Source organism: Sinocyclocheilus grahami, unplaced genomic scaffold, assembly GCF_001515645.1.
Source record: "Sinocyclocheilus grahami isolate Dianchi unplaced genomic scaffold, SAMN03320097.WGS_v1.1 scaffold234.1, whole genome shotgun sequence".
In the NCBI taxonomy this organism is placed as follows: Eukaryota; Metazoa; Chordata; class Actinopteri; order Cypriniformes; family Cyprinidae; genus Sinocyclocheilus; species Sinocyclocheilus grahami.
Window position 1 is genome coordinate 42,146 of NW_015505413.1, and position 11,242 is coordinate 53,387.

The following is an 11,242-nucleotide window of genomic DNA, read 5'->3' on the forward strand; positions in this document are numbered from 1 at the left end:
GGGCAAGTATGATGGTTTCCAAATGTATGCAGTAGAAAATGTATAATGATAAGCATTGATAATAATAATATATGTTTCTTGAGCAGCAAATCAGCATATTATTATGATTTCTGAAGGATCACGTGACACTGAAGACTGGAGTAATGATGCTGAAAATTCAGTTTTACATCACAGGAATAAATTACATTATATATTCAAATGTTCACAAAATAATAATATTTTACATGACTGTTTTTACTGTATTTTGATCAAATAAATGCAGCCCGGTTAGCATAGGAGAACTCTGTTGGGAACTCTGATTGCTAGCTGAGGTTTTGCAACAGCAAACAGAGAAGTTCACTTTTGATTTAAAAGAAATTCCTCAAAGTCTTAAGACGCTTAGCAATCATGCTTTAGATTACTCAATTCACATTTCAAAACCTACTGTCTTTGAGGAAACACAAGCTGAACCTGCATGGAACAGCCCAGAAACCCATTTCAACAGACACTCAGCTCATAATACCGGAATGTGCGCTTGTGTTCGCTGAGGAACTGTTCAGCCTGATTGAAAGGGCCCAGGTTAATGTATTACGTGATCATTATTCACAAAACCACATCTATAGACATAAATCAGATTACATTCATAAACTTCTTTATCAGTGTATAAGGACTGTCAATTAATACATTACTGAAAAAAATTTAATATTGCATGCATTTAAAAAAACAACTGGATATTTAATATTTTACTTTAATGCATTTACTTAATTTGGCATGATATGAGTTTCATTTCTATAGCATAGAAAGTTGTTACATCAGCTATTACATTATTTTTTGTGTGTTTTGATGTATAGTAGACAAAAACATGAAGTACCTACATACAAATTTCTTTACAATTTTTTAAGAAATGAGTTGGACTAGATAGTGAAGGAAAACCAAGCGTCCAGCTTGTACTGAATTTATGGAATTTAAAATAAAAATTTAAGATATTTAAGACCCATTTCCCTAAAAAAATCTAAGGGTGCTTTCACACTTGGTTCGCGTGCCAGGTCCGAACCCGAGTTCGATTGCTCCCCCCTCCCCCTGCTGGACTGCGTTCGGTTCATATTATTTTATTTGGGTCCGAACCATGGTTCGTTTGCGTCATCAAGCCAGCAGCTTTTTACCCCGTTGCTTAGCGGGAGAAGGCGGCATATAACATTACTCTCTTCACTTTTAGATATTTATGTTTTTGAAACGTTGGTTTTGTTTCCAAAGCTTCGGTACATAACGGCACTTACGTCTGTCTTACGAATGTACTACAAATGCTCTTAAGAATGCTGAAGACGAACAGAAATGAGATATACAGCTCTCTGTTTGCAGTGCGTCAGTCACGCTCGTCTGGAAAGTGAGTGAAAAACACACACAAACACACATTTTCAAATTTAAAAATATTATTTTTTTTAATCAAATAATACGTCATTAATAGCGCTTCACTTCCGCGATTTGGTACGATTGGGTTCACATCAGCAGCGAACCGTACCGGAGTTCACTTGAACCGTACCCCAGACCACCCTTTTTAAGCGGACTCGGGAACGGTTCGCGGGTGCGCACCCGAGTTCGAAAGACAGCGTTCACATCATCCAAACGAACCGAACTCTGACGTCAATCGAACCCGGGTGCGCACCAAAAGTCCTAGTGTGAAAGCACCCTAAAACTAAATTTGGATTCACTTGATGAAAACATAAAAAATAAAACAAAATCTCTGTAAAAATATTACAGTTCATTAAAATATGACATATAATTAGCTGACATGATAAATATGGGACACTGTTAAAAAATCATCCCAGGATGCACATCCCAGGAATTTGGTGGAGAAAATTTCCAGAATGTGCAGAGCTGGAATTTAAACAAAGGGTGGAAAGCTAAAATAGAGGATATTTTGGATTTATTTTAATTTGACATTTTTGGTCCCTTATATTCCTTATTTTCATATTGTGTTTCTGTATTTTTTTAAAGATTTTGATGACTTGTAGAGAATGTAGTGAAGTACATAAAGTATATACTGTGCATATATATATATATATATATATATATATATATACGGCTTTGGCGCTGGAGATGTTGACACAGTGCACCAGAGCCTCCAGTCTCAGGTTGAAGTTGATGAGAGCTGCCTCCACTCCGATCTTTGCCATTCCCAGCCAGAGCCCCACGTACTGAGAGCGGTTCTCCATGAACAGAGCGATCACGTCGCCCTCCGTGAAGCCCCTCTGAAGCAGAAGGTTAGCCACGCGGTTGGAGTAGTCGTCAAGCTCCTTGAAGCTCCATTTCTCGTCCGTTCCTTCAAAAATCAGAGCCGTCTTGTCACCGTATTTCTTGACAGACTTGGCAAAAAGTTTGGGAACGGTGTTGCGCTCTCGGAGGTGCTTTTTGACATTCAGTTTTACCCTCAGCAACACACTGGCTGCACTGCAAAAGAACACATTGTGAAATGACATTATGATTATGATGGTTTATTCTGGGCAAATTCTTTAAAACATCTGAGTTTTGAGTAAACGTTTCATTTAAAATAATTACTCAACCAATCAAATCTTTGGAATAATTCTGATGCGTTTACAATGTTTTTGAAAGAAGTCCGTTCTGCTCACCAAGACTGCTATAATGGGAATATTGTGAAATATAATTACTATTTAAAATAACAGTTTTCCTTTTTGTAAAATGTCATTTATTCCTGTGATAGCAAAGCTGAATTTTCAGCACCATTACTCCAGTCACATGACCCTTCAGAAATCATTTAAATATGCTGATTTGCTCAGTCATTATTAATTATTATTGGTGCGCAAATATTAATAAGGGTTCTTATTATAATTAATGTTGATAACTAAAACTAAAAATATTTTTGTGGAAACCTTTTCAGGATTCTTTGATGAATAGCAAGTTAATTTATTTAAAACAGAAATCAATGTAACATTATGAATGTATTTACCTTTTAAAAAAAATCAATTTGTTGTGTCCTTGCTGAATAAAAATAATCTTACATTCTTACAATCTTAAATCAACATTTAAAAGTTGGGGCAAGTATGATGGTTTCCAAATGTATGCAGTAGAAAATGTATAATGATAAGCATTGATAATAATAATATATGTTTCTTGAGCAGCAAATCAGCATATTATTATGATTTCTGAAGGATCACGTGACACTGAAGACTGGAGTAATGATGCTGAAAATTCAGTTTTACATCACAGGAATAAATTACATTATATATTCAAATTTTCACAAAATAATAATATTTTACATGACTGTTTTTACTGTATTTTGATCAAATAAATGCAGCCCGGTTAGCATAGGAGAACTCTGTTGGGAACTCTGATTGCTAGCTGAGGTTTTGCAACAGCAAACAGAGAAGTTCACTTTTGATTTAAAAGAAATTCCTCAAAGTCTTAAGACGCTTAGCAATCATGCTTTAGATTACTCAATTCACATTTCAAAACCTACTGTCTTTGAGGAAACACAAGCTGAACCTGCCAGGAACAGCCCAGAAACCCATTTCAACAGACACTCAGCTCATAATACCGGAATGTGCGCTTGTGTTCGCTGAGGAACTGTTCAGCCTGATTGAAAGGGCCCAGGTTAATGTATTACGTGATCATTATTCACAAAACCACATCTATAGACATAAATCAGATTACATTCATAAACTTCTTTATCAGTGTATAAGGACTGTCAATTAATACATTACTGAAAAAAATTAAATATTGCATGCATTTAAAAAAACAACTGGATATTTAATATTTTACTTTAATGCATTTACTTAATTTGGCATGATATGAGTTTCATTTCTATAGCATAGAAAGTTGTTACATCAGCTATTACATTATTTTTTGTGTGTTTTGATGTATAGTAGACAAAAACATGAAGTACCTACATACAAATTTATTTACAATTTTTTAAGAAATGAGTTGGACTAGATAGTGAAGGAAAACCAAGCGTCCAGCTTGTACTGAATTTATGGAATTTAAAATAAAAATTTAAGATATTTAAGACCCATTTCCCTAAAAAAATCTAAGGGTGCTTTCACACTTGGTTCGCGTGCCAGGTCCGAACCCGAGTTCGATTGCTCCCCCCTCCCCCTGCTGGACTGCGTTCGGTTCATATTATTTTATTTGGGTCCGAACCGTGGTTCGTTTGCGTCATCAAGCCAGCAGCTTTTTACCCCGTTGCTTAGCGGGAGAAGGCGGCATATAACATTACTCTCTTCACTTTTAGATATTTATGTTTTTGAAACGTTGGTTTTGTTTCCAAAGCTTCGGTACATAACGGCACTTACGTCTGTCTTACGAATGTACTACAAATGCTCTTAAGAATGCTGAAGACGAACAGAAATGAGATATACAGCTCTCTGTTTGCAGTGCGTCAGTCACGCTCGTCTGGAAAGTGAGTGAAAAACACACACAAACACACATTTTCAAATTTAAAAATATTATTTTTTTTAATCAAATAATACGTCATTAATAGCGCTTCACTTCCGCGATTTGGTACGATTGGGTTCACATCAGCAGCGAACCGTACCGGAGTTCACTTGAACCGTACCCCAGACCACCCTTTTTAAGCGGACTCGGGAACGGTTCGCGGGTGCGCACCCGAGTTCGAAAGACAGCGTTCACATCATCCAAACGAACCGAACTCTGACGTCAATCGAACCCGGGTGCGCACCAAAAGTCCTAGTGTGAAAGCACCCTAAAACTAAATTTGGATTCACTTGATTAAAACATAAAAAATAAAACAAAATCTCTGTAAAAATATTACAGTTCATTAAAATATGACATATAATTAGCTGACATGATAAATATGGGACACTGTTAAAAAATCATCCCAGGATGCACATCCCAGGAATTTGGTGGAGAAAATTTCCAGAATGTGCAGAGCTGGAATTTAAACAAAGGGTGGAAAGCTAAAATAGAGGATATTTTGGATTTATTTTAATTTGACATTTTTGGTCCCTTATATTCCTTATTTTCATATTGTGTTTCTGTATTTTTTTAAAGATTTTGATGACTTGTAGAGAATGTAGTGAAGTACATAAAGTATATACTGTGCATATATATATATATATATATATATATATATATATATATACAGTATACACACACTATAAAGTATAAAAAGACTAAAAAGGATATTGTAGTAGCATATAAACTTACTGCAAATCACGGTATATGGTCTTTGAAAACACATGTAAAGACTTCCATCCTCCAGAACCCAGGAAGAAAATGAAAATGGATGGCAGAACCTGGAACCAGGGCAGGCCGACGAACAACCTGAGCACGAAGAAAAGGGCTGTGGAGCACGCCAACCGCAACATCCTAACACACACAAACACAATCACACACCATCACCTGACAACTTCAACATCGTTTCTTAACACTGGACTATTGCATTTACATTTCGTTTCACCTGCGTGATATAAAAAAGATGTTGTTCATTAATAAAAGTTATAATATAATCATTATAAACCTGATAATTACAAGGGCTGATATGCAAAACTCTGAGAGATTAACACAAGATATCTTGTGAATGTATGTTAAAGGTACAGCAGTCTAGAGTACTTTTATCATCTGGGAGAAAAGTCAGTCAGACGCTGTAACTTTCAAAATGTGTTTCTTTTATTTTTTGAATTGAGATTTTTAGTTTAATGCAGCTTTTATTTTTTTCATTTTTTTATATATTATACGTATGAAGGTTATCGTTAGATATATAAACGGAGGATAACCCTGACTGACTGTGAATGTGTTTTTGTATCTCTGATGTGCACTGTAGATGGATACAGATGATCAAGCATTGACAAGAACTTAACATGTTAATTATTAAAATGCTCCTTTATATTAAAACGCACTGAAGCGTTTCTAGGCCTTCTTTGGCACTAAAAACACCTGTAAAGTAACTAGGGTGGATTGAATGTCAGGCAACAGAGCTATTTGATCTATACTATTCTTTCTAACAGCTCATCTGAATGCAGAGAACTATCACATGATCCCTAAGTACACTTATATAGGGGAGACCGGGGCTAGTTGTCACAAGGGTTTTATCACAGTAACTAGAAGATTTTGAGTCAAAATGACAACTAGACAAATGTGGGTTTTCCATATTGGTTTCAAACATAGGTCAAATATTATCTTAATTTTTGTGAACATTTTCTCAGAACAAACATTTTTAATATTGTGATATTCTTGCTATAGCAGTTAATATATAGCAGGTTGCAAAACACTCCGAAATACATTCTTCATATTTGTAGCATTAACCAAACAAAAAAAACATTACATGGGTCAAAACTATCGATTTTTTTTTATACCAAAAATCATTAGGATATTAAGTAAAGATCATGTTCCATTAAGATATTTTGTACATTTCCTACCGTAAATATATAAAACCTTAAGTTTTGATTAGTAATATGCATTGCTAAGAACTTCATATGGACAACTTTAATTGGCGATTTTCTCAATATTTAGATTTTTTTTGCACCCTCAGATTCCAGATTTTCAAATATTGTCCTAACAAACCACACATCAATGGACAGCTTATTTATTCAGATTTCAGATGATGTATACATCTCAATTTCAAAAAATGTTACCTTTTTGACTGGTTTTGTGCTCCAGGGTCACATGTAACGAATATATATTTATTCTGAATTATTATGCAGACAGCTTAATAATTATATAGTTGATTAATTTACCAATTTCTGCTTTCTGATAGTGTTTGCCAAATTTTTGTTTAATGAACTGTTTTTGGAGTTGTATAATTGTCTTATTGTTCAAATTTAGCTGAAAAGCCATTAAAGCTTCTCATTGTGACAGCTTATGCCACATAGTAAGAATAAGATAATTTAACACATTTAGTAAATCAAAGTGTGTTAAATTAACTGTATATCTGTGATATATATATATATATATATATAAGTTGTCCTTCCAAGTGAGGAAAGTGTCCAGCAGTCAAGCTGGGCGGCTGAGACATTGACCTCTGGTGTCTGTCCTCATCACCTCGATGAAATGCTTTGCTTCAGTCTGTTTCTTTCCGTTCTTGTCCGAGCTGGAAGAAGCCAAACCCTGGATGTACTGTAGATATAAAGTGCTGTGGAAAAAATAAGCACACCCCATGAAAACAGTAACTGAATATTATGTATGTTAATAGATAAAAATGCTAGTTAATGTTATTTCATTGGATTAAACCTTACTGCCATTGATCACACAGGGCATTTACAGGTTATTAAACCCTTCCGTACTTGTGTAACAGAGCCTCCTTGTTTGCCTCCCATGTCGGAGACCCAGGTTCGAAACCCACTCGGAACGAGAACGAGGTGTGGCGGAGAAGACCTGGGAGAGAGGGGTTACACTTTTTTTTTGTACTTTTTAAGGATTTTTTTTTACCCACCTTGTAAAATCCCCATTTAGGGATTCAGTTTTGTATCAACTTGTTTTCTTTTAGTTGGCACAGGTTTTGTATTCCTTTTTGGAAATTATTGATCGTAGGCATCATTGATCTGCTACCCAAAAACTCAAAAATGTGCATGAGGCCTTTGGTCAATAGGTTCCATAAAGAAATGCAAAACATGTGCTATTTAAAAGAAAACAATTTGACAAAACCATTGAATCCAAGATTTGGTGATAATATAGCATAATGAGAGATTATACAAGCAATTTTTAAAAGGCTGGTGATTTTTGACTGGGAGCACCAAATTAGGATGTTAAAAAAAGGCTTTTCAGTACTGCACAAGGTTAAAATGAAAAGAAATGTGACCCTGGACCACAAAACCAGTCTTAAGTCGCTCTAGGGTATATTTTTAGCAATAGTCAAAAAAACATTGTATGGGTTAAAATTATCGATTTTTTTTTTATACCAAAAATCATTAGGATATTAAGTAAAGATCATGTTCCATTAAGATATTTTGTACATTTCCTACCGTAAATATATAAAACCTTAAGTTTTGATTAGTAATATGCATTGCTAAGAACTTCATATGGACAACTTTAATTTGCGATTTTCTCAATATTTAGATTTTTTTTGCACCCTCAGATTCCAGATTTTCAAATATTGTCCTAACAAACCACACATCAATGGACAGCTTATTTATTCAGATTTCAGATGATGTATACATCTCAATTTCAAAAAATTTTACCTTTTTGACTGGTTTTGTGCTCCAGGGTCACATGTAACGAATATATATTTATTCTGAATTATTATGCAGACAGCTTAATAATTATATAGTTGATTAATTTACCAATTTCTGCTTTCTGATAGTGTTTGCCAAATTTTTGTTTAATGAACTGTTTTTGGAGTTGTATAATTGTCTTATTGTTCAAATTTAGCTGAAAAGCCATTAAAGCTTCTCATTGTGACAGCTTATGCCACATAGTAAGAATAAGATAATTTAACACATTTAGTAAATCAAAGTGTGTTAAATTATCTGTATATCTGTGATATATATATATATATATATATATATATATCTTGTAGACATCACTTCAAGGTGTGTCTAGACAGAATTTCTATTAATCAACCTACTCTGTAAAATATTCACTGGCGTAAATGTGTGACAAGTAGCCCCGGTCTGATGCACCTATAGATTATACGCCATTTCACACATTGACAGAAATAATGGTTACACATTGTCATCATCGTCGCGGAGCAATGTCTGTTCAATGCTTCAGACATAATGATAGACGGGCTGTGGGTGCGGAAGGATATTAAAGCAATGCAGAAGAGCCATCATCATCCTCCTCATCAGGCGAGGGTTACCGCAGAGCCCGGAAATCTGAGCGAGCACATTGGCTATACAGCACTGTAATGACTCATTTCCGCGAATCGGCTCTTTTGAACAGTTCGTTTCAAAGAACGGATTCAAAACACCGATTCTTTTACGCCATTACACCACCTCGCGGTGCTTAGAACACAAATATAACTTGCATTTACAGTAAACAATACTACAATTTTCATCTCCAAGTTGAAAATATTGTAATATATTATAAACAACTGTCTATATAGAATGAGAGTTGATAAAGCGGTGTTGATTAAGTGGCAAAATATATCAAATACTTTTATCTGTAGTATTTCTGCTACTGAAATGTCTGCCGTTTTAGGCTCGTTGCAAGTCAGAAATGTTCCAAAGGAGACTGTCAGTTCAATGAGTCGGTCAGTTGATTCCGGAACCGATTCGTCAACGCATCGCTCAGTCCGTTTATTGACTCGGTTGAAAAGATCCGATTCAAAAAAACGAGTCGTTCACGAATCGGACATCCCTACAGCACTGCAGCACGCTGAGGTTCACGCTACTGTTACAATCACAAGATTCATTATAAGGAATTCACGCATTACATTATATCATGTGTTTACACGATCAAGCGTAAACGGCAACGTTATATCATCAGGCTTGGTTGCGCTGCGTTATTTGCTGTCCGTGTTTTATATTGAAAAGCTCAGTGCGAATATCTGGCATCTCATCCCCCCCCCAATTAAACTGTCCCATATGTACCGCATCCACCAGCCAACATAAGCAGGACACCGTGTGTGCTGATGCTCGGTAAATGCATCTTTAGCTGGCAGCTGCGATCATGACGGTTAATGATGCAGGAGATTCCGGAAATGGACAATGGCTAAAATATTTGAAGTGTAGGTGTCTGTGTTCTGGGAAATACCTCGGTATCGGTGTCCGTGTTCACAATAACCTGTGTGTTATGGCAGAAGGGGAACCTGTCCCGTACGATCCCACCTTGATCGGCTTAAGCGAAACCTCCGCCGTTTACCTGCGCGGATTCACGCGCGCCGGTGTGTAACGGCCACACGTCTGCCTTTTACCTAATAACCGCGGCGTCCTTGGTAGACTTTGCTCCTGTTTATTTCATTTTTTCAGTCTTATCTGTTATCGCTTCATTGTAACGATGGCTTGTAGCGCTGGTAATTCCAATGACCTTATAATTTTCTTACTTCAGCCCGCCTCCTCTCGATTGGCCGGTGCTGTGTGCGCACAGTGATTGACAGCTCTTTGAACCAATTGCGTTCTCGGAGCGCTTCCGTTTCGATCAGGAAAGGCGGGGCTTAAGTCCTGTCAAGGAAATGTGGCCCAGCCAGCGAATCATCAGAGCAGTTTCCACCCGGTAGCAGCTCCGCAGGACCATGAGGCATGATGGAGGAGAAGGAGGGCTATTGTCAGATATCTGCCCATCTGCTGGCCATTGTAAAGGCAAAAACAGCTGTTTGTGTACATTAAAATGATATAATGTATATGGCAATTCAAACGTGTTAAGAGGCAGGCCTTTTTACTTTAAATTAATGCTCTGAAATGATATGGAGTCAAGGATGTTTTTTTTTTTTTACTTAAAATGCACGAATCCGTCTTCCGGAAGCGTTAAAACACCGTTCATCTCACTTATCTACTTTCTCTTTGGAAAAAAATGTCTGGATTATTAAAGATACTAAATCAATTTTACTATATTTTCTTTGTTGATATGAGTTTATGGTTTTATTGTGCACAACCAGTACCAATTACCGTGCATAAAAAATATATATCCATCCTAATATTAAATGACCAGCCCTGCCGCTTGAACAATTTACCTTTTTGACTGACGTCACAAAAGCCTTATTTTTCAATCCCTTATAAAAATGGGTTGCGGAGAACATTTTGTTGACATGCTTTGCCTAACAAATTACTTTTCAAGGAATCTGTTCATGCTCTTTTATAACTAATCACAATATTTTCTGGTTCATTCATACAGTGGTGTGAAAAAGTGTTGGCCCCGTTCCTGACTTCTTATTTTTTTGCATGTTTGTCACGGGGCAAACACTTCTTCACACAGGGCCATGTAGTTTTGGATTTTGTTTTCCCTTAATAATAAAAACCTTCATTTAAAAACTGCATGCTGTGTTCACTTGTGTTATCTTTTACTAATATTTAAATTAGTTTGATCTGAAACATTAAAGTGTGACAAACATGCAAAAAAATAAGAAATCAGGAAGGGGGCCAACACTTTTTCACACCACTGTATATATATATATATACATACACACACACACCTGGTCAAAAGTTTGGAATCAGCATGATTTTAATTTTTACTCTTTGATGAATAAAAAGTTAACAAGAAGAGCATTTCTTTCTTTTTTGAATGAAATTAAAACTTGTATTCAGCAAGGATGTGTTAAATTGTTAAGAAGTGATAGCAAAGATTTATATTGTTAGAAAAGATTTATATTTTAAATAAATGCTGTTCTTTTTAACTTTTTATTCATTAAAGAATC

The 11,242-nt window shown here is 35.8% G+C and overlaps 1 protein-coding gene across 1 annotated transcript; it reads right to left on the reverse strand.

Annotated features, from left to right (window-relative positions):
* Nucleotides 1-477: 477 nt before the first annotated feature.
* On the reverse strand, nt 478-10,039 carry LOC107597662 (long-chain fatty acid transport protein 4-like). Its single transcript, XM_016288828.1, has 4 exons — nt 9,646-10,039; nt 5,161-5,322; nt 2,061-2,427; nt 478-540 (listed from the first exon to the last, which is right to left on the reverse strand). The coding sequence occupies exons 2-4, from the start codon at nt 5,319-5,321 to the stop codon at nt 478-480; spliced, it is 591 nt and encodes a 196-aa protein (XP_016144314.1). The 5' UTR covers nt 5,322; nt 9,646-10,039.
* Nucleotides 10,040-11,242: the final 1,203 nt, after the last annotated feature.